Here is a 24,935-nt window from a genome sequence, read left to right as displayed (position 1 = left end):
CAACATGTTTATTTTTTATTTTTTTTCTTGAGATAGTAATTATAAAGTTTGTATTAATCCAAGATTCTTCCATGTCATTGGTTTATCTTTAGAGTTAACTCTAACCATTGTTGAGTGAGTCATTTCCACAGCTAATCCATTATATTGATCAAATCTCCAGTGACATTTCAAGAAATGCACTTTGTGTCACTAAAAAACACATTTTGAAGGTGAGAAGTGAACTAAAGGAAACTTTTCCAGGGAGGAGTGCTGGATAGTTTCACTACATTTACCAGATCAGCATGTCGGAATGAAAAATGGGGAGGGGTTTTCTGACTATTTTCTAAATTTTTAACATACATTGAACATGTTGTGTTGTCTCACATGATCAGTAAGATTTTTAAGACTGAAGGTAATGTTAAAAATTGTGAACCGAAATACAATTGATTACGAATACAGAAACACAGACTGCAAATGGTAATACTTAGGTTTTCTACATAACATATTAAAGCTTGAAGAGCTTGTCAGAAGAGTTAACCCTTTAAATACTTTTAATAAACATTCCAATGTGCACAAAATGTGTCAATATTCTGCTAATTTACATAAAATTTACATAAATATGACACAAAATTAAATTCCATGAAAATGAACTTGTTTATGTGATAAGTCAGTAAAAACACGCCACAGTGCCGTTAACCTCCTGTCACTTCCAACATCCGGTTGTTGAGCACGTTTCCATTGCAGTTCAATGCAGCTGAAAAACCACATCATACTGACGCACAAACGTCTTGAAAAAAAAGATTGTTTTTTTTAATTGGCGGGGCTACATTAAGCATTGTGAATCCAATGTCTGTAATTTGGGCTAACATAAAGGCAGACTGAAACAGGATGTGACATCATCACCACCTCAGTTCATTGGAGGTATTTACTCTGTGAATCAGTGGCTGGGATCAAGTTGATAGCAGTGGACGGACTTCATCCCGTAACTCAGGGAGGAAAGAGTTTCTGGCTCAGCTTCAGTCATTTTCATGGTAGTACAGGCCGTCCATTGGCTCTGAAAAAAAATACTGATTAAATGAAGTTTGAACATTAGATGTGAAGATTTTTATTACCAGCCTAACTCAAGCTCCTGGGGCAATCATTCAGCCTCACTAAATCTTCTTGATTCAATGTGTCTCACTGCCAGAGAATGAACGGTGAAGCATTATAGTGAAATCAACTTCTCCATGCAGAGGAGGACATAGATCTTCCCGTTGTCTTTGGTATAGCAGGCTTTTATGTTCTACCCCTCTGCAATAGGTTATTTGAACTTTCACATTGAGCTTTGCATGCTAGTCATATTATGAGCGATAGTTTTGGGGGGATGCAGGAAAATGTAGTGGATCACTGATCACTGCCAGCGGAAATGAAAGACAGAGACCCAGAGAGATCACATGAGGCTTAAGGGGTAAACTAATCAGATGACCGTTCAGTTGGGGACTCACTAATTTGCTTATTGCTCGTTCCTTCTTTCCTCTCATGACGCAGCACGGATGGTTCCAATTAGATTGTTTTCACTAATGCTTTGCTCTCCAGCCATAGTTTTCTTATGTCTCATGTGCATTGAAAAAATTATTTATTCGGAATATGCAAACAAAGCTAAGCAACACTGTTAATTTTAACTTCTTACAAACTCATAATAAAAGGCGCCCAGAAAACAGACATACAGCATTTAAATTGTGTCACACTGTATGTTTAAGAAAACAAGTCTTCTGACCCGGTTAAGGATTAGTTTGAAAACATTTGATTTTTCAGAAAACATATGTTTGTGACATTTATGTTTCACAGAAGTGGCTGCGTTTCCATTAACCATAAAATTGAGCAAATTGAAATTAAAAAAAGGAAATAGAAATACATTTGACCAAAAACATGTTTTTGAGCTAAGAGGAGGTGGTTTTTCAACTGTTATTGAAATAGATGTATTTAACAAAAACACTTTTTTTGCATCACATTTTTGATCAACCGACTGATTTTACTATTGGCAAAAATGATGAAGACAACAACAAAAAGTGGTAGGAGGATGATGTTTTTTTTTTCTCCAGAGTTCTCACAGCATCACACAGTTAATAAAAAATGGTGTCTTTTGCTGTCGTTTCTCCAAAATGCTGTAGCTGCTCCCACGTATAAGGGGATTGTCTTTTGTTTTTCTGATCTCAGATACAAAGTCATTATTATATTATCATGTTGGGAACAAAATACACAACCCTACTGTGCATGCAGAGCTGTTAATTGATTATTCTTTACCACAGGAGTCATGTGTGTTTGATGTGATTTTTCAGAGTAGGGATATTACTGCGAAGCGAACGGCAGTGCTCCGTGGCCTTCCTGTGATCCTTGGAGATGAGAACACAGACTTCAAGACATGCTTTGTAGGTCATCTTTATTAGATTTTTATAATTCCACACCGAGTATGTCCCACTTAATTCTGCTCCTTATGTGACTTTGATAGCTTTAGTTTTAGTTACTGTTCTTTCACTCAGCCTGAATCAGTGCTACTGTACATGCATTGATGAAATATCCCCAATCAGAAAACTTTTAGTGGTTCTCTGCTGTCTTTCCAAAGGTTTCAGTTGCAGTTCTCTAGCGTCACACCATGTGAAATCCAAATGTCATCAAGAACAAAAACAGTACAATGAATTTCACTGAGCTGATGAGGTGCAACATGTAAAAATGTTATGAACTTTCCCTTCCAACACCATCAACATTTATTTATCACTGACACTCTTGGGAAATGTGCTCGCTGTACTCTCATAGAAGGCTGATGATGAGTGAACTGCCATAGGTGGGACAGCTGTAAAGTGTTACGTTGATATGTAATTGTGGTGTTGCTTCTATTGTTGTTAGGACTTTGAAGACCCAGACGTGTCTCACACCCCCATTGGGACCATCATTCCTGAGGACAGGCAGGCCTCCCCTGACTCACTGCACCTTGAGTCTTCATCCATCATTTTGGAAGGAAGTCTTGTCATAAATGACCTTGGAAATCTTCCACATGCCATGTGCTTGCTCTTTGGACTTATTTATGCTCTGAATTTGGAGTACCCTCAACAACTGAAGTACACCTTTGACTTCATCCAAAGAGTGCTTCTCTCACTTGGACATAAATCCCTAAAACCAAAAATACAATCACTCAAAAATCTTCTGATGCAATAAGTGAATGTGATGTGACATTATGGATCAATGTTGATACCTTTACCCTTCTTGGAAAAGTGATTTTTATTTCTTGATTGATTCTTTTTGAATCGCTTTGATTCGTTTTGAAGACTGAGGTCCATTTGAAGGATTCAATATTAGATTGAAGGCTGCCCTAGAAAAAAAGTTTATGGAAAACTTTGTTTCCAGGTTAGTGTGTATGTAACCACACTTGAGAACCCTGTATTTAAGGTAAACTTGTTCAATTATTAAACATTTTTATCCATTCAAACTGTTGTCTGTTGGCTCTTCGTTTCAATAACTTAACACTTTTGGTTTTTCTTACTTGAATATATCAAGGCAATCGGTTTCCTGATATTTTGCAAGCAATGTGAACGCTTTAACGTGTAAGCATAACTTATTTTTATGAGTACTGCTTAACTGACATAACTCACACATTGAAGTAGTCATAATTGACATTTTATAGTCAACCTTACTAATGATTTTGAGTTACCTATACTAAAGTTTACTGCCATTACATGAATTGTCTGAATGAACATTTTACAGTTAACCCAATTAATGATTTTGAGTTAAGGGCACTTAGAATTACTGCCATTATCTGAGTGGTCTAAACATAGTTATTTATAGCTATAACACCTTAAAATGAATTAGCTACTTTACTTGGAGATTTTGAGGCAATCGGTTTCCTAACTTTTTTTAAGTAAAGTGAACTTATTACATTTTACAGTGCAGAGTTGCCTTCCTTTCTTCAAAGATGGAAGGTTTTCCCTTCCTACCTGATCAGAAGGGTCACTGAACTGGGCCTTTCATGAACATTGAAAGGCCCAGAAAGAATTTAATATATAATTTCTCATATATCAAAAGTGGTAAGGGATATGTAATGATAACCTTTGAGCTCTTGAGTGTGTGTGTGTGTTGGAGGGTGAATGTCTGAACTCTGGAGCTTTGTCTTGCTTATTACATACCAGAATTCACCCATATAACCAATGGTACAAATAAATACCAAAAAAGCATATCAGTACATAAAACACATTAGAATTAAAAAAATTAAAAAAACATTAGAGTTTGGCTACAAAAAAAACAAACAAACTGTGAAATTGATCCATTTTTAACGCTTTAAATGTCACCCTCAAAACACTGACATGTAAATCAAAACTGAGGGAATCAAATTTAGGACATTTTTCAGATTATTTCCAACTCCTCTGTGGATCACCTCGAGTGTATGAACATGACGATTTGATCAGGATGTAACTTACCTTTGGGTAAGCCTACTGTGAAGCAGGTCTGTTAATTCTTTGCAAAGCCTCGAGTTTATTAAGACGAAGTGTCTGAGCGGCTGAACTCTGTGAAACCCTCTCATTAATCTTCCTGTTGATGTTAAACAAAAGCAGCAAGCTTCCCTTTAGCTTCGGCCTAGTCGTTTGTCCTGAGCAAGCGAGCTCATGATCACAGCCCGTAAATCAGATGCACATACATTCAAACAAGAGGAGAGCTCAGATTTACCCAGTGTCACAGTGACGAGAGGCAGAATATCTGCTTAGCAGTGAGACGACCAACAACACGTTGTTGACATTTATCTTCATATAACCATATTCAAAAGACAGAAGCACTTAACCCTCTCCATGCAGGTGTTGCAGATTTGCAACAACTTAGACAGTCTTTTCAAGTAATTTGAGCCTGAGAGGGTTAAACAATAAGCAAAACACTAATTATCAATGCAATTGGGACAAGATTCTCATGTCTGTGTTCCCAATGTGGCTTTATAACAATTTGATGTGATCTGTTGCAAATATCCTTTCACCTCTCAACACATGACTAAAGGCCTGAACACGTGAGAGATCTGTAGGTTCCCCTGTGTTAGGACTGGGCTTGCTAGTTATGTCTTATTGAAAATGCACATACACCTAAAAGAGAAAAGTATAAAAGTAAATAAGTGTCCGATTCATTTAGGACTTTTGAAGCATTCCTTTTCCACTCTGGAATAATTAAACAGTAAATCATTTCAATGATCTTTCAAAGTAAGAACTACATGTTTGCATCTGTGCAGCTCTGATAGTGATATGGATTTTCTCTGATACACTCAGGGTCAAATTTGTACATGAATGTAAATGATACAACTTGCAAAATTTACGACATCCTAGTAAATATCTAGTCCTTTGGAAATGTTCATATGTCAGTAGCTGATGTTCCTATTGCAAATGTACGCAAATATTTATCTTTATATTCTGCTAATGTCAAAATAATAATTGCAAAATTGCAGTGCTTCCATCAAAAAAAAAAAAAAACACATGTAAACACATCTGATCACTGGATAAGTCCTTCAAATTCACAGCGAACATGGCAGTTTCATGAGATATATTCATAATTCAGTCATGGTGCTAGTGCTCATCATCTATCAGCCAATCAGAGGAGACGTCAGTGTGTCGGGGCGACAAGACCCTTATACATGGGAGAGGCAATGTATTGGAAAAATTGTATTTTGTGATTTTACTGAAGGTTCATGGATTCAACCCGTTAGAATGACACACAACCCTGTATGAACTGTGTGGCCTGTGAGAGCTCTCCATCATCCTCCTGTTGTCCTCTGGTGTTTTCACCAATGGAATCATCACAATTCATGACTCAAGTGATTCCAGAAAAGGGTTTTCATTTCAGTTTTGCAAAATACAGTAATTTAGAGAAAAATCATCTCATCCCAGTGCAAAGTATTACCTGATGAAAAATGGTTTGCTGGGAATTTCTTCCCAGAGATTTGTATGTCAGAAAACTTGTAGAGTTACCTGAAAAGGAGGACCGTTTCAGCGGCATGACAGTGTGGAGAAGGTGACAACATGCAAACCAGGAATGAGGTCACAAAGTTTGGATACTCACTAGGAGTGTAAGTTGCTGTAAACACTGCAATCCTCTTCTCTGGAGAAGCTATGGGAAAAAAAAATAGATAAAAGTGTTCAGAATCCAGCACTCAATAGTCTCAGTGGAACAATCCAGATCAATATCCAGGCAGACAGAGAGAGAAATTGGCTCCAGAGAATATTCAGAATATACAAGAACATGACACAAGATTCTGAACCAGAATAAGCATCAGATCAGAAAGCAAATTAGAAACAAAGAGATGGGACAGCACCAAAGGCTGGCAACAGATGACGTTACTCTGAATGAGTGCAGAACAGGTGTTTTTATGAGCAAGACTACAGGTGAACACAGTCTGCAGGGCAGGAGGGGGAGAGAACAGAGGAGCTGCATGAAACAGAAAAAACCCAGAGGTCAGTGAGATCAGTCAGGACTTCTATAGCTCCTGATGTCAGAAAACCCTTGTAGTTTTAAGAAGGCCTCACATTTGACCTCAAGTGAGGTTATTATTGTTGTGAAAGTTGCAACAACAGCTATAAGTACAGGACCATATTTACAGTTGTGGTTGTTTGTTTTTGGCCTGCAGGTCTTATGGTTTGTTCATCAATGACCAGTGCCATAACCGCATCATGCACACGAGGCTAGAGGAGTTGTAAAATAAGTTCTTACAACTCTGCTGGTAGCGTGGTTGCTATGGAAATTGTGCCTGGTCCCCTATCTTGCTGAAATCAAGCAACACTCTCAGGATATTGTCACCATACATCTAAGGCTACTATCCTCATGCCAGGAAAAAAACTCCAAGCATTAAGGTCTTTGTTTGTGAACATTGGCCAAACTCCAAACTTGACTCAGACTTTTTACATCATTTAAATAAGCAGTTTTCATATCCTTGTTTCCTCTGAGGGAATTCAATTAAAATAACACATCCCTCCCTGCACTGTGTTCCTTAATACAATGCTAGTTGTTTTTCACAGTGTGCACAGTTAGCAGGGTCATAAGAATCTGGGCACACAAACCGCACTGGGCGGCTAAAAAATTTTCTAAACTTATGTCCAGCAGTCTTTGTAATGGAGCAAATAGCAGAGGACAAACTAATTTGGGATTTCTTCTGCTTAAAACTGTCAAAATGGATGCACCTGCTTTTCAGCAGGAAGGTTGAAACTGATGGGGAATCAAGCTAAAACTGATCACGCATCTGCTGAGCCCGTCCAACAGGAGGGCTGTGATTCATTCTGAAAGCGTGGAGCGTCTTCTAGTTTCTCTGCAGGTTTAACTGTGTGTGTCTTCATGCGTCTGCCATGTGTCTTCCTCCTCCAGTGTCTGGTGAGGTCAAACGCTCTCACTGGAGGCTCAGAGAGCATGACGCAAAACTAAACCAAAGAGTTCTGCTTCACAACACAATTCAGCTTATGTCACCAGGAATAGATACAGTGACAATCATAAAAATGTGGTAATGTTTCAGGAACACTTAGGCAACGCTAAAGCTTCCAGTTACGTAAAATCACAAGAGATCCAGGGTCAGAGATGAAAGGTTGAGGAAATGAAAACATTCCAGTTTGTCCCAGATATGTATGTTTTCCATTGCTATCAATAGCTCTCGCTTGGGAACCTCCTCATATCATTCATCAGCTTGTTTAACCCTTTTGTCTCCTTGACTATTCCCCTTTAAAGAGAATAGTTCCACAGACTAACTTCCACAAATATACACAAAGTGAAGTGACATGACCTGGTAGCTTATTCATTTTCTAGTTCCAACCTCATTTCCTGCAGATTTTCACATTTTTGATCAGGAGCTCAGGGAAGACGAATTCCCTGGACATCACTGACCACCAAGATGAAGAACAGAAGTTCAGATCCCTGCTGCTTCAAGTTTCTGGCTGCACTAAGGTGTATTGTGTCTTTGACACAAGAAGAGGCCACTGACTGTGGCCTCCTATATAATACTATGTCTATGATTCTTTAAATCACTAAAGAATCATAATCACAAATGAGAGAGAAAGTGAGACAGAGGCACAGGGGGCGAGGGAGATAAATATAACGATAAAGAATCATAGACATCAAAACATAGAAACAACCGAACCCAAAACCCAACTAAGCAACCCAACTTATGACACAGAGTTCAAGGCGTTAATTTACGATGTAAAACTTCTTTTAAGTTATATTTTATATATAGAGCATTTTTATAACAACTGAAGGTAACAGTTACTCGATTCTTTATTAAAATGTCACAATGTGTCTGGAAAATACATAATACTGCCCCTTTGGAAATATATAAACTCTTGCCACGTTTTTACTCTTTGTTCTTGTCATAATTTGCAAAGAAATTAAATATCAGTAATAAAGTTTATATCTGTCTCAGAGGCCTTCCTGTGCCTGAAATAAAACGTGAGGCAGTTTGGGATCAGGAGGTTGGGGGGCTTGTTGCTCTGCTGTGGCAACCCGGTGAAGAAACAGTGGCTGGCTCTGACAGTTAACATTCCCAAGCAGCATCATTACATCACAGGCTGATGAGCTCAGAGACTGGTCACATGAACAACGTGCCTAACAGTGAAATCTGCTCGCTGCCCTGGTCCTCAGGCCATTTGACATGGCTGTGTTGCCAGGTAACATCCCACAAATAAAGTCCTCTTGAAGTACAAAACTGAGGAGTGAACAGCAGTCACAATTAACCTGAAGCTGTTTGATTTGAAGCCTACTGTGGACATCTGGGCATTTTCCCTGCTTGTGTTCAGCAAGCGCGCTGTGCTGTGTTTTTCTTCCATTGTTTGATGTCTTCATTAGAATGCATCAGCAGCCTCCAGCAGCAGGCAGAGTGGAGAGGAAGGAATGATGAAACCAGGGCTAAAAATAGCTGCCTCCCAGGATCCCCCTCGTACGGCGCTGTTAACACTGAGAGAGCCAGTGACATGTTGGCGTGTGTGGGTTTGTGTGTGTGTCCTGGACATACTGCAGTTCTCCTCACCCCCTTCTTAGTCATAAACCAATGTTTATTTTGGCATGCATGCATATTCGTGCTGCAGAACAATTAAAGCCATCTGTAGGGTTTTTCACTGAACAGGTCGAAGGAACAACACACAGGTCTGTGACAAAAACAAAGCTACCAGGCGCAGTGTGGCAATAGAAACATCTGGGAGGAATCTGCATCATGTATTCAAAAAACAAAAGTCTAATTCTTTATTGCAGGCACCACTGAGATTGTCAGGGAAATGCCTCAGATAAATGCTCTTCTCTTAGTGATCTTAGAAGTAACTCAGTGAGAGTCAGACTGACTATCCCACCTCACCTGAGGCGCTGATGAGCTGCAGCTGTGAGCACTTCCAGCAGGACATTAAATATCCAGAAACTCCTACCACCGTCGTCCCTGACATCTCCAATGCGGGCAAAATGTGACAAAGGTTAAAAAAATTCAAGAACAGTGAAAACTTTTGTACACAAGTACACAAAATATCATTTAGATATGAAGCTCTTCTGACACTAATAAGACTAATAGGACAGGTTACATCTCTTCTAGTTTTTGACTCTAAGATACTGATGGAAACCTGACAGACCTTAACCAACAGTCTTAAAACATATTTCAATAACCAAAAATGGCTGAGATTCCTTTTTGCTGCTGTTACAACAGAGTGCAAAGAAAAACTGGTAGAGGTCGTGGAAATATTGTCAGTGCTTATGCTTATAATGTGAGTGATTTCCAACTGAATGAAGAGGTGTCTGATTAGAAGCAGAATTTTCTCAATCTTGTTACCTGTAAATGAGTGAAATCTCTTAATACTGCATTAAAGTCCAACAAGGTGCTGAAAAATGTTGTTGGGTTTTCTTTGTAAATGTTCTGGTAGGTCACATGGATCTGTAGAGAAATATGATATTGAATTGATCACCCAATACAAAGAACAATAAGGTGTCCCTATTGGTTGAAACATATTGATAATCCTCTGACAATTCTGATCACAGACAGTGATTCAATTTCATGACTTTATGTCCTTTTTGTGTTCAAATATTAACATGTACAACTGCTTAGTTTAGGAACTCAACAGGAATGTATTTTCAATGAAAAAGAAAAAAAAAACATAGGTTTCTATGTTTCTATGTTTCACATAGAGACATAGAAACCTATGTTTCTATGTTTCACATAGAAACATAGGTTTCTATGATAGAAACATGTTTCACATAGAAACATAGAGGAGGAGCTGGGCTCCTCCAGCGGTCAGGAGCCCAGCGGTCAGGAGACCGCTGGGCTGTCAGGAGACTTCAGATGAAGAGTGAAGCCAGATGAGGCTTCACCAACTAACTGCACTGCACGTTTGTTAATGCTGATTCAGGTCATCAATACAACCAACCAAACAAATCAGCACTGTGAGCTGCATGGTGCAAGACGAACATCAGGGATTTGGCCTGCTTCACATCCTCACAGGACAGATTGTGTGAACAGAAAGCTGTTCTATATGAACGTGATGAGAAATGACATGTACACTCATTATTGAGTTTGTATGTCTTGATGTGTGCATACATTTCTGAAAAGGTTTTGGTAAGAATGTGAAGTGGTCAGTGTTCAATGTCTCTAGTTTAGGAGACACACTATGTCTCCTAAACTAGAGACATAGCGTGTAGTATACTCACACTTTCTGTTCTGATCATTTCTTTTCTATCTTCATTTTTGTTCACAGTTACCAAGGCTGCATATTATTTTCTCCTTTCAAAAACTCTATATCTCTTCCTACTTCTGTCTTGTATTTTGTTTTCTCTGTGTCTCAATGGCCAGAAAAATGCACCAATTTTAAGGTTAATTGCATTTTTTAATGTTTCTTATTTCTGTGTGAAACAGTCGATCAATTAGATACAATAGATAACACCTTTTATCCTAAACAAAAAAGCTGAATGTAAATACTTGCAGGTGGATTTTATCACTTATAGATAATGAGCAGAGTATGGAATGTTATTTTTTCCAAAATTACTAATGGTGGGAAAATATCTTCAAGGTCAAGATTCTGTTAAATTACTGAATTTCCAGCTCAAGAAAGACAGCATAGTAAAGGGAAAAGAATGAAAACTATTGAAACAATGCCATTTGCATAATACATAATGCTATAAAAGTCAACCCGTCTCTTGTAATATTTTACTGCCTTCATATTCTCACTTCCCAGAGATCATCGAGAAATGGAGGGAGATGGGTTTCCATGGCAATACAGATTCTTTTACTGCACCCCAGCTTGACGTCACGTCCAGCTTCCTTGTCAACCTGCAGCACAGAAGAGCCCAGAGGAGGGGCAATTGCTGACGGGCGTGGCACAGACAGAGGAAGTCCGGACTTCCTCTGTCTGTGGTGAAACGTACACACCTTCTCCACTCACTGTATCACAAAAACACCCGCCTTGTTTTTGTGATACAGCTCTTAAAGCAGTTCTTCAAATGTTCAGATAAATGAAGGGATACTTTAAACAAAAACCGATTAGACAGTCTAACACTCATCCATACAGAATTAGAACAGTAAAAAAAAAAAACAAGAAAAAAACCTTTCAGTTTACTTTTGAAATTTTCCACCCTTGAATGAATTTTAATGTGGAACATTTGCTTTACCCTGGTTTAGTTTCATTCTGTGTTCAGTACTACCATCTGGTGGTTTTCTGTGACCTTTGCATGTTTGGAGAAAGTGTCCACATGGCATTAAAGGCTTATTTTGTTTATCTACATAGCATGGCAGTGAGAAACAAAAATATTACAATATGTCAAACATATTTGCACACTGACTCAGACAGTGTGCAAATATGTTCACTTTCACTCTATAACATGGCTTTGTGGACGTTGCACCACACATGAATCACAAGAGGGCGCTCAGTAGCTCAAGGTTGTATTTGAAATCTGCTGGTCCCCTTTGTCCCCCTTCTAGTCAAGGCTTTTTCCCATGAAGAGCATCTTTCAAACAAAAAAGCAGTGAGGTGAATGCACCCAGCTGACAGGTTTATTTTCTTTTTTAGTTGTCAAAAGTTGTGATGCAAAGCATTTCTTGTTCCTTGGTGCTGATCCCAGCCTAAAACACTATGTCAGAGCGTATTTTATTCATTTCTAAAAGATGATCAAATGTAAATTTAAAAAAATAAAAATTCAACTTCATTTAATTTTAACTGTTGAAAAAAACATTTATATATATATATATATTTTTTACTTTTTACCTGTAAAGACAACTTAATTAACATTTTTAAAAATATTGTAAATCTACACATTTTAATTAATGTTGACATAAACTAAAAAACGTGCAACAGCAAGGTTGGGTTATTTGCACATCCTGAAAATAAGAATTTATTTCAATTTCAGCATTCAGTGTTTTTTGATAGCAGATTTGTGGCATGTACACCTTATAGCTGTGGCCTCCTCAATCAGGATCATGGTATGAGTAGCACGACATCAAGTGGTGTCATACCCAAGTGATTGTGTTGAAGCAGAATTTAAGTAGGTCAGAGTTAAGACAGAAGGAGTAAAACCACATCCAAAGAATGTACCATTTAAAAGCAAGGCAGACATCTGAGTCTGATTCAATGTTTTTGCTCTAAAACCTGAAGTTCCCAGCAGGTCTGCATGAGTCCCAGCTGCACTCTCTGAAAGTGTGAACAAGTGAGCATGTGCTGGCTGAGTGTCAGATGTTTGAGGGCGGCTGTGAGGACATCTGATGTCTGATTCTGTCCCTGGCAGGATGCCACATCACAGGTACACTGTTAGGACTTTTCTGTTATCATTCTTACATTCAACATTTATTATTATTATTATTATTTTAGTTTATTTACCCAGCATTATATTGTGATTTTCAATTTAAAGTATTCTCTTCCTCTGCTGAAATGTATAAACTGACTTTGAGGTGTTTTCTTCCTGTGTTTCCATGTGAAACAGTTAACGGTGTTTCTCAAACCTTATCAGCTGGAATATTCCCTACTTTGGAGGCTGCCTGTGACTGTCTCTGTTGTTTTTCTTTGCTCTCTTTTATTATCTTTTAATAAAAGAGAAAGCTCTAACAAAGGGTCTTCAGAGCGCTCAGTGAACGGCTTCAAGGAGCAGTTTGCTGAGTTTTCTTTTTTTGCAAAAGCTTTTATAAAATTCACTTGCATTGTCTGTTTGTTCTTTTATGTAAATTCATAAATACCTATCATACACCACCTCTCCACAGTGAGCCTGACAAGAGAACTGAGGGAAATTCATCTCCTTAATCTAGATTGGAGGGAGCTTTTCCATTTCCTCTTTCTGATTTGTCCTCATTCTTTTGTCGTTTCTAATTTCTTTTTCATTACTTACACAAAGCAAATCAGGGTTCAAACAAAACGCTCCATTAAAAAGGCAGTGTTATGTAACATTGGCTGTTTTGAGCTTTACATCATGTTATTTTATTCCCTCAGCAAAATCATACCAAGAGTGTTGTTTTGATTCTTTCATGCATGTTCGAAAAATCCCTTAATTTTCATGACAACCAGCAAAAGGGCTGGTGGGACAGAGCTCTGACTTCAAGACGTTGCTCCTCCTCAGAGCTGGATTTTCCAGAAAAAAGTCTACATTCCACCTCTCCTGCCTCACGACTCCTTCAGACTAGCTAGCAGCAATTAGCAAACACCTAGTGGAACTGCACATCTGCTAAGCTCATTATAGGAGCTACTTCTCAGTGCAAAGCTGGCAAACTGTCATTGAAGTTTTGCAAAATACATTTGTTTTGATACAGCACTTCCTAGCACAAAAACCTTTTAGTAAAAACATGATTTTTGGAATTGGCGTGTTTCCATCAAGCAAATGTATTTTTGTAATTTTTCAATTGTAAGGTCAATGCTTCTCCTTTATCTTTGTGGATATGTGCACCTCGATGTCATAGAGTATTGAACCCATAACCTGAAAAGCCGTCATTGGCTCTGCTTGACGTCCTGTCATGATTTCTGTCTGTTTCTCTAACAGATTTTGTAATGAAATCTCTGACCTTTAGGACATTGACTACTCAGACGTATTTCACACAATTGTAGCTATAACAGGAGTTTAGCTGTTTACTTCACACATTCCAGTCAGACCAGTTTGAGTCCAACAAAAACTTTTAGCCATGATTCTGCAGTTTTTGTCACATTTTATTAAATTCTTTTTTAAAGAAACTAATAAATGTTTCTTTAACACAACATATTACACAACATAGAAATGTAGGAGTGTTTTTCAGGATTTTGTATTTTCACAAATGCTATGCAATCAGGTACGGGGAAATAAGCACTAAAAGAATTTCCCCTTTATAAAATACTTTTCCCAGAACATGTGATTTATTTTCTTATTTCTTACTGTTTATTTCTAAAGTGCTAAAATGTTGTTATAATGAAAAGTTATATCCTACATGCTCTTATGCAGGGTGGCACAAACGATGTGGAACATGTGGGCTGTGATGCAGCATATTGACAATTTGTTTCATAATTTGTTCCTCATTAATTCAGAAATGTGTCTCCATTTTTGTATATGCACCTGAACTCAATTTGCAGACTTTTACTTTTGAAATTAGTTGAGTCTTTAAGCATAGCTTCACTTTCACTCTATAACATGGCTTTGCGGACGTTGCACCACACATGAATCACAAGAGGGCGCTCAGTAGCTCAAGGTTGTATTTGAAAGCCGCTGGTCCCCTTTAACCCCCCACCCCCCTTCTAGTCTAGGCTCTTTCTCATGAAGAGCATCTTTCAAACAAAAAAGCAGTGAGGTGAATGCACCCAGCTGGCTGCACTCCCATTGTGTTGTTGGGGTCACAGTGTTGTTCCAGCATCATGAGCATCAGCACAAACAGCAGCTGGCATGTTCCAGTCTCACAAATCCCACTGAGTCATCAGCAGGCGCCTCCTCTTTGTCCACAGGCTTAGTTGGGCTCTGACCCTCACCGGCTCACCCACGCACACACACGCAAACACACACACACACACGCACACAGAGCACCATTGTGACCTCTAACATTACAAAAACTCACACAAGGCAGATGCTTGGACATGTGCGTTCACCTTTAACCTTCATCAACATGTTTCAAAAGCTTTAGAAGTTCAAGTTCAGAAATAATTTTTTCTCTTTGTCCCACAAAGGGAGATGAAGTCCCACATTTCCACAGACTTTGTTCTGTTCAGGTGGTCATTACAGGTCAGATATTTGTCTGATCAGAATCTGTCTGTAAAGCAGCTCCTTTAGCTGGTTCCAATCAAACTGGATGAGCAAAGTTATGCATTGATTGCCTTAACTCTGCAATAAAATGTCCAATAATAAAAGATGATTATGATCCAAACATATACGTATTTGTCACCCACCCAGTGTGACATCACTATTGTCGCCGGGACACTGGACACTACACTACCAAGAAAACTACAAAGGTGAATTGTGTATGTATTATGAATTTTATTTTAAACTACCTATACGCATCATTTTCATAATCTTGAAGGTTCAGGCTAAAGGTTTTAAAAAATGATGAAAATGACAATTAAACATTTATTACTGAAGAATAAGTGCAACGTGTCACTAACTCACAATAATGATTCATGATTTTTATTTCTTTATGGACTGCTCTACTTCTTTATTGATTTCTCCCTGTTTCATGTCCCTCCTATAATGTGTAACCATAGGAACAAAAGATCTGTTTACTAGTTGATAAGAAGTGATGCTGGAAGTGAGATCCTCTAATCCCTGATGAATTAATTATAGACAATGTGGATGTAGAGCAGCAGTAAAGTGAAGATTTGAGCTTTCTCCTTCCTCCTTTATGAAATGCAATGTGAGATCTCTGGAAAATAAGATGACCGGCATGAAGCTTTACATTATGTTATGATATGATGTTATTCTCTTATCTTTAACATACATGGAGTGTTGCTTTGATTCTTTCATGGGTGTATGAGAAACATCTGGGTGGACATAGCACCACCTTCGAGACTCAGGTTGTCCTCAGAACTGCAAGGGAAGAGCAGCCTTCCCTTGCAACTCCCTCAGCTCCTTCAGACTAGCTTGGAGCAATTAGCTTACAGGCCAGAGGCAGGGTCACCCTTGATAGGTTGCCAGTTAATTGGAGATGCATTCCATTAATTCTTCCAAATTGAAAATTATCATCCAATCCATCCATGAACCTGTTTCTTGCTATCAGACAGCAGTGCTCCAGCTGTTCCACTGTGCAGCTCATTTAAGCAGATAAATAACCACAGGAACAAAAAATGTTAGAGCTTATGGCCTTTATTGGAACACATTATGAGTTTTAGCTGTCTGATTTTGGCTGCTCCATGACTCTCCTGATAGAAACAACAGTCGCAGTCAAGGCTCCCCACTCAATAGGACTTCCATACTCCCCTTTCTCCAGCAGGTACTGCCGACCACTGAAGTTGGGGTGTTCATAGAACACCCAAGAACCCTGGAGGACCTTGCAGGACATGACTTGACATGACCATTTTTCTAACAAGGAATTCATATTATCTGTCACCTCCAGAGTCGGACCGTTAAAGTTTGGCCGTCCATATAGCTTGACCTTGAATGGGCCTTTGCACTGAAAACAGCAAAATAAGTGTGTTTAGTTGAATGTCCAAGGTGTGTTTTACGGTGTTGTGTTTTCTGGAGACTCACGTTTTTGATAATTTTGCAGGATCTGACACAGTCATTAAAACCCATCCATTGACCATAGCCAGTATACTCTCCAGGGCCAATTATATACTGGACCTGCACCTTCACAGAGTTGCATCGGCGGATCAATCAATCAATCAATCAAATTTTATTTGTATAGCACATTTCAGCTACAAGGCATTTCAAAGTGCTTTACATCATAAACACAAAACACAAAGGCATGCAACATAGAATAAAATACCAAGGTTTTTTTTTTTTTTTTTTTTTACCCTTTCTTCTTCCTTCCCTTTGACACGGAATTTAAGCGCCTGTTACCGCCGGACTCCGCCGTCCGTTTATCCACGGTTATTCGCCGGGCCCCGTTGCCCACAACAGGAAAAAAATAAAATAAAATAATTACATACATATCCACAAAATCAAATCCATACATATTACATTTCAAATGCAACTCTAAACAGGTGCGTTTTTACTTGAGATTTGAAGGAAGTCAGGGTTTCCGTTTTACAGTTTTCTGGAAGTTTGTTCCAAATTTTTGGTCCATAGATGCTGAAAGCTGTTTCTCCTCTTTTGGTTCTGGTTCTGGGGATGCAGAGCAGACCAGAACCAGAAGACCTGAGAGGTCTGGAAGGTTGATGTAGCTGTACAGGTCAGCTGAGTCCCCTTTGCAGTCGTAGGACTTTCCCTGGAAGTCTTGACCTTCATAAAACACAATCTGAAAATAAAGACAAACAGACGCATCCATTGCAAACACATTTCCTATCAGAGATCTGAGTTTAAAATCATAAATCAATTAACAGGAGTTAGTTCCCCCCATGACTGTCCAACCTTCTCCATTTGTAGAGTTTAAAATACTGCAGTCACTAACGAACAGAGTAGTCTTTATACGTGGCAGGAACAATACTAACAAATGCGGGGTTAGCAGGACATGTAACACTTATTATAATTCAAATATTTGTCTAGAGTCTACCTTTTGTTCTTACTCATTGAATTATCTCTCAACACACAACAGTAGCGTGGCAGTGCCAAGAATCAGAACCAGCTACATCCAAACACATCTGAGCTGGTGCAAGTTGTGCAGTTTAATTTTGTGGCTCACTTCATAACTACTATCAAAGACTTCCTGTTCATTCATTTGTACGAGACAATGATTTATATGAACATTAATTAATGCATTGTTTATGTAAAACCTAGGACACCACCTCAGCTGTGTATGTCAAGAGGAAAAGAATCAATGATGGCAATAATAATAATAATAATAATAATAATAATAATAATAATAATAATAAATAATAATAATAATAATAGTAATAATAAAAACGTTAATTGAGGGACCACTGAAACTCTGTGATCATGCTCAAGGATCTAGCTGCAGGGGAGTTGGTGCCCCAGTGTGTGTAGTTTGGACACTTGGCACGTTCTAGAAAGTATTGGTGTCACCGACAGTTGTACTGATCATAGAGGACCCAAGTCCCGTCCATCACCATGGACAACCGGAACTCCCTGAACCTAAATAACTTATAAATTGATGTTCAGTCCTCAACATACTCTGTTCCCTGACCCCCAGAATCCTGTGGGCTATAGAACCTGATCTTCCAGGACTTTGTGTATATCTGGAAGACATGAGTAAGAGATCAGGAAAAATATGTAGCTGAATCGGATCTGCAGTATTTTAACGTTTTAATAATCTTTTATCCTTCCTGTTTTTCTTATAGGCTTTCAGTGAATATTGCTTGGTTGGTGGACTCTTTGGCATCCAGTTAACAATCATTGTTAGAGCCTATAGCTTTATTAGCCTGAAAGAAAGGGTGAATCATAGTGCCTGTAGAACAGTAACCCATATCTTGAGCTTATATTTTTAATAAAGTGACATGACTGAATGCTCTCTCTGAATCCTGTCCAGTGTTGGCTCTCAAGGGCCACTCATACAGCTTGGAAGGTCTTGTCTTCAAGGGGAAAAAAATGTATGTGAGGAAATATAGAGGTAAGATTAGGGCCAAACTAATTGAACAATCTGCAGACAGGGCAAAGCTTTGCTATTCAAATTAGCCCGATTTGCATATCAGCAAAATCCTTTGGTCGAGTTTGATTTCCTTTTGCCCACATGTGATAATCCCTGATCAAAGTGCCAAATCAATGTAATGCCAACCCTATAAAGGCCCTGTTGGTAGAACGTGTGTGATTCATTCTGCAGTCATGAAGATGGCGTCTTGTTTTTCTTTGATGGTTCTAAAGCAGTATGAAGTCAGTATGAGATTGCTGCTGACTTGATTGTGAAAATTTGACAGAAAATGTTAAACTTGTTTTTACAGACCTTAAGATGAACCAATTCATAAGCATGTGATGTTTATTTGGTGAAACTTTGAAAATTCCTCCTGTCCATAATTCATCTTCTAGGAAAACATTACCAGTTCCTGGGCTTTTAAACTGAAGGGCATCCCAGAAGTAGAACAGATGCAACTCTCTGAAAACAGTGAAATCCCTGGAAGTTATTGGGAAACTGTTTGAGTGGCTGCTCCAGCAGCAACGTTTGATAAAAACCTAGAAAGTTAGTAAGGATCAAGGGTGAAGCAACATACAAATGGGATGAGAGAAAACATATTCACTTCACAAGAATTGGGTTAGAGGAGATTTTGACAACATTTTATGTTACAGGGCAAAGATTTCACAAATCACCAATTTAGAATGAATCTGTATTTAGCAATAACTCATGCTTCAGTTTTTCATCTGATTTGCTGCAGATAATCACCTAATTAACTCAAAATACCTGCAAAGGTTTCCTGGGCCTTTGAAAAGACTCTCACTCTAATGTGATGCTGTCATTTTCTGAGACCCTGAATTTTGGGTGAAAACCATAATCATTAAAAATGCCAAAATAAATAAATAAACAAATAAATAATTAAAAGCTTGAAATATGAGCAGTTTCATTTTCTGAGATGACTGGCAAGAAATATCATACTTTTATGCAATACTTTCCTTATTTTCACAAATACTAGTACTCTCAGTCCTGCAGTGTTACAGAACTGAGGACTGTAACACTGCAGGACATGTCTAAAATAAACATGTTTCCACCACATATTATATTGTTGATGCGAGGAACATCCATGTTGAAATGTGAAGTCAGTCTTACAAGTCATGACTGGAGGTAGCTGAGGTAGCTGGAGTTGATCTCAGTTTACCAGAGGCAAATCTGACTTCAGATGACGCTCCAGTTAATTTGTCTGACTGAGAAGTTGTAATTTCCCAGCTCATACAACATACGGAATGCAGCATAAATTCAAATTTAAAAGGTTGTTGACATTTATCAAGCCCTTTTATTTAAAATGTAAAACAGAAAAGTACGGTAAAACCAACTGAACACCAATACATTGTAAATGTTCTATCAAGACCTGCAGAAAGACTGAAAATTGCTCAGGTCCTTTCTGTTGATGTAAAGTGAATTGGGCCTAACTTGGAAACTTAATAAACCAGGAAGTTATTGTTTGACTTAAATCTTACTCATTGTGTAGTTTTACATAATTTCAATAAATCAGATAAGAAAACAACTGGTTTTCTAAAGGAAACTGCTCTGTGTGCTTTTTGAAATTGGATTATTAATTGTCAGCTTGTCACAGTAAGTTGGTCACAAGCTTATTATTAGGTCAAAAACAAAAAGCTTTTTTTTGTTAAAACAGCTAAAAATCTTTTCTTATTAACTAGCAGTTTTGTCCTTTTTGTTTTCTGCTGTAGAAGCATTGGAAATGTTTCACACATACAACTACTAAATTTAAAACATCGATCCAAATCAAATAATGTTTAAATATGATGAAAATTCCTCTTATGTATCATTTAGTCTTGGAAATATTTAGCTCAGTTCTTCTATGTGTCTTTCACTCATTTCCCTTGTCCTGAATCATGATGACACAAATGAAATTAACTGCGATCGTAGAGCTGCTTATTCATCAGCTTCCAGATAATTTAAATAACAAAACCCTCTAACAGCCCGTATAACGTATAAAAGCCGCCTGGCAGCTGCAGGTTGTTGGACAGAATCCCACAAATGCACATCAAACATGGGCAAGGTGGGTAGAGAGTTCACCAGAGAACTGTTTAGGATGTATGCTGCAGAGAAGCAATGCATACAAGTGATAAAATCACAGAGAAGGACAACATGTTCATTTAAAGCTTCTCTTTGTTTTCTAGATTATCTTCTATGAGGAGAGGAACTTCCAGGGTCGCCACTATGAGTGCATGAGCGACTGCTCTGACATGTCCTCCTTCCTGAACAGGTGTCACTCTTGCAGGGTGGAGAGCGGCTGCTTTGTTGTCTACGACCGTCCCAACTTCCTGGGAAATCAGTATTTCCTGAGAAGGGGGGAATATTCCGACTATGGGTCTTTTGGCATGAGTGACTCCATCCGATCCTGCCGTTTAATTCCCCAGGTATACACTGAAAACATCCTAGATGATAGTTATTGACTTTGTGTTAGAAATTTCATTTAATTTAAATTATGCTTTTCATACTTTAACAAAGTCAATATGAGTAAGGTCATTGCTATGTGTCACACCTTTTGGTTCATCCAAACAGCACAGAGGTTCTTTTAGGATGCGCATCTTTGAGAGGGAAAACTTCCTTGGTCAAAGCCACGAGCTTGTGGACGACTGTGACAACATTGTGGATCGCTACCGCATGTCTGACTGCCAGTCCTGCAGCGTGATGGACGGCCACTGGCTGATGTACGAGCAGCCCCACTACCGAGGCAGGATGATGTACCTGAGACCTGGAGAGTACAGGAGCATGAGGGAGCTGGGGCACAGCAGCATGAGGCTCAGCTCTGTCAGGCGCATTATGGATTCCTGCTGAGGCAGAACAGTCATGTGTCTCCAAGTCAAATAAAACATACATCAAACACTGACTTCTAGTTTTATCACTCGATTTTGCAGATGGCTGGAGCGTGTGTGTGTGTAGGTTGTGAAAGTTCTGTTATATATTTTATATATAATATAGTTTTTAATACGTTAGAAACTATTTTAAATTCTCAGGAGTAGAATGCAAAATCTTTTGATGTCATAAGCTGCTACAAAAACCTAAAGCTGCAATAAGTATCTTTTAAAAATTTAAAAAACATAAATTTGTTAAAATTGGCACTATGTTGGGAAAGAATAACACAAAACAGATAAACTTTGAAGATCTGCCTCTGCAGAAATACATGTTCAGAAGCATCCAATCAGAGCCTGGAGGTGGGTCTTAGTACTATCGGTCAAGCTTATGAACACACTACTTACTTGGTTTGCTTCATTTGTGGAAAGCTTAATTTTCTTTTACCAGTTCTTAAAAATGATCTTCTGTATTGACCACTGATGGAATAGTTAATTTCAAAAAGTAACTTTAATTATTGATTACTCCTCAAAAAAGTAACTTAGTTTGATTATTGATTACTTGATTTGGAAAGTACATTAAAAGTTACATTAAAAACTTTAGCTGCTGAAGGTCATTTTTAGTTACTTTCAGCAACTGTTAACAATAATGTTCTACCAGCTGTGAAAATTACATTGAACTTTGCTAATACTTAATTCCAAGTTTTTGTATGATGTAACATCAATTATGTGTCTCTACTTAACAGGTTGAACTAAAGGTTAGATTGTTTAACAATTACAACAGTACAAAAAAAACTTTAGTAATTTTTTGAATGTCTTTTTGTGTTCTGCTATTGCCTGGAAAACTCTAAGTCGAATTTTAGATTCCTCCCCAGCCTCTCTGCCCCAGATTCCAGGTTGTGAGTTACGGCCCTGTGTTTGCTGTCAGAGCGCAGCGCACAGATCTCCTCCTGCGGCTCCACAACTCAGATATCCCGCTGCACTGATTAGTGACCCTTATCTTAATATGAATAATTATGATGGTATATAGCTGCACAACTTCACGGTCTTGTTCATGGCTGTTTTCGTGTTTATTGCACTGTTCATATTAGTTTTGATGTTTGCGGTTTTCTGGAGCGCAACACGAAACTCAACATCATTCACTGCAAATATTGTATATTAACTTGACATTAACAAAAATACCAGTGTTGTATAAAGTACTAAAATCTCAGAGTCAAGTAAAAGTATAGGTACCTATCTAAAATATGACTTCGATAAAAGTCCAAGTTACTGACTGAAATGTTACTTGAGTTAAAGTCTTAAAGTATCTGAAATGTCTTGTACTTAAGTATGAAAATTACTGTAAAAATGGAAGTACTCAAGTAATGTAATGAAAAGTATAAGTAAAAAGTAAAACTAGGCAAATGAAGTTTGAATGACATTTTTTATATTTTGGTAAACTTGTCAAATACACTTAAAATAATGTGCAGGCAAAATGAAACCTGCTAATAGATATACCTGCAGGCATCATTTAGTTAAGAAAATCAGGTGCTTTACATATATCACAAGGTTAACTTAACCTGCTTTACAACTGAACCAGCTTCTTAGTATACCCTCTCAGACAGAAAATACAAAGTTTTTGTAAGCCTTAAGTTTTTCCTTTAAGTAAGGTGAGTGCTGAAAATGAGAAAAATAAATAGTCAGTACAGAAAATGCGGCCAACATGAAGAAAAAAAGCCGTTACGATTATTTTATTTCACAAACTATAGGTGCACACAACTGGTCATTATGCAAAAGAAAAAAAGAATTGGGAGGGAAATGCAGCTTATTTGACATCTAAAGAGGGAGAGCTTTTTTGTTAACTTGGTGTTAAATGGGAGAAGCAAAACTAAATCTATTATAACTACAAATGTAAGAATGATAACAAAACATAATTATTTAAACAATTATTAATGATATTTTTAGTAAAATTGAAAAAGTTTGGAGTAACTATATGCGGATGATGGTCTAGTACGGAAAAAAGGGAAAAATAAAAAGTTTATAAATAATAAAATGCAAGAAGCGTTGTATAATGTAGAAGATTGGGCTATAAAATGGGGATTTAGAATTCCAATTTCAAAATCCAAATTTGTTACCTTCACTAATAGGAGAGAGTAAGTACTAATGTAAGGTTAAAAATGTATGATAAGGATGTGGAAAGAGTAGATCAGTTTAAATATTCAGGGGTATGGTTTGATAAAAAACGTAAGTGGAAAATGCATATTAGTAAAATTGTAGAGAAATGTAAAAATTTTTTAAATATTATGAGGTGTTTAAGAGGCAAATATTGGGGTGCTGGTACGAAATCTTTGAAAACATTATATATTGGACTTATTAAGTCAGTAATTGATTATGGGTGTGTGGTATATAGTTCAGCCTCAAATAATTTATTAAAAGAAGAAGATAAAATTTAATATCAAGCGTTAAGAGCAGTTTTGCATAGTAACAAAGTAAAAATACTTCACTACTTAAGTATATTTTGGAGAACTTCATACTTTCCTCGAGTAAGAACATTTTTGATAACTTTCACTTTTACTTCACTACATTTCCGAACTTAATTGCATACTTTTACTCCGATACATTTTCAATGTGTGGTTTAGTTACTCGTTACAAAAAAGCGAGAGAGAAACTCAAGTGTTTTGATCCCACCTACTGATCCACTGCAACAAAGCCTGCTTGCCTGGGCTTGTTCATCACCACCAATAGGATGCACAGGTTTCTCACCTACCCACCTACGTCAAAAAGTTCAACAAATAGTCTGATTGGTCAGTGCTCCGTTTGTGTAGGTTTGTGCCGTTAAAATTTTTGTTTGTACAGCTTTGGTTTCCGAGATATTTTTTAGGTCATTCAGTTACCATCCCCCCATTTTGCTCCAAAACAAACCAAAGTGGGCTGGTTCGTTAGTGCTCCGTTTGTGCAGGTTTGTGCCGTTAAAACAAACGCAGCAAAGTTGTTTTCAATTTGGATTTTGGCTATTCCAATATCCGGTGTGAGCGGCATCTAGCTCAAGGTTGATCCGATTCATGAATGTTAATTTCGGCCAGCCGTTCTCGAGGTCTCCCCCTTCCTCAAGGTGTCAGAATTTCACTCAGGGAGAGTCAACAAATTTTACATCCAAACTCTCCTGAGAAACTAATGGAAATAGATTTCTTGCCTTGTGACCAACTGACACAAAATTCATGCTGTCACACGAGACACGCTGTTCTCTAGTAAATTTTTAGTCATACTCAATATTTTCAGTAATTTTAATCTTAAAAAGTATATATTTTGGATGGCCTAAAAAATCATTTTTAATATCTCGGAAACCAAAGCTGCACAAACAAACATTTTAATAGCACAAACAGAGCACAAACCAATCAGAGTATTTGCTGGATTATTTGAGTAGGTGGGGTGTCAGCTTCACGGAGGTCGCTTCTCCCATTAAGCACCAAGTTAACAAAAAAGCTCTCCCTCTTCAGATGCCA

General features: G+C 37.9%; 2 protein-coding genes across 2 annotated transcripts; one reads left to right on the top strand and one right to left on the bottom strand.

Moving 5' to 3' along the window:
• Nucleotides 1-16,240: 16,240 nt before the first annotated feature.
• LOC129379245 (gamma-crystallin S-like) lies at nt 16,241-17,433 on the bottom strand. The gene is made up of 4 exons (XM_055059943.1): nt 17,425-17,433; nt 17,234-17,311; nt 16,603-16,725; nt 16,241-16,525 (listed from the first exon to the last, which is right to left on the bottom strand). The coding sequence occupies exons 1-4, from the start codon at nt 17,431-17,433 to the stop codon at nt 16,241-16,243; spliced, it is 495 nt and encodes a 164-aa protein (XP_054915918.1).
• A 3,168-nt stretch (nt 17,434-20,601) lies between these two features.
• Nucleotides 20,602-21,491, top strand: LOC129379243 (gamma-crystallin M3-like). The gene is made up of 3 exons (XM_055059941.1): nt 20,602-20,657; nt 20,779-21,018; nt 21,164-21,491. Exons 1-3 carry the CDS (start codon nt 20,649-20,651, stop codon nt 21,437-21,439), a joined length of 525 nt encoding a protein of 174 aa, XP_054915916.1. The 5' UTR covers nt 20,602-20,648; the 3' UTR covers nt 21,440-21,491.
• Nucleotides 21,492-24,935: the final 3,444 nt, after the last annotated feature.

This window comes from Poeciliopsis prolifica, unplaced genomic scaffold (assembly GCF_027474105.1).
Source record: "Poeciliopsis prolifica strain line A6 unplaced genomic scaffold, Auburn_PproV2 SCAFFOLD056, whole genome shotgun sequence".
Taxonomy (NCBI): Eukaryota; Metazoa; Chordata; class Actinopteri; order Cyprinodontiformes; family Poeciliidae; genus Poeciliopsis; species Poeciliopsis prolifica.
Note: the sequence above shows the minus strand (reverse complement) of the source record. Positions and strands in the feature narration are given on the sequence as shown.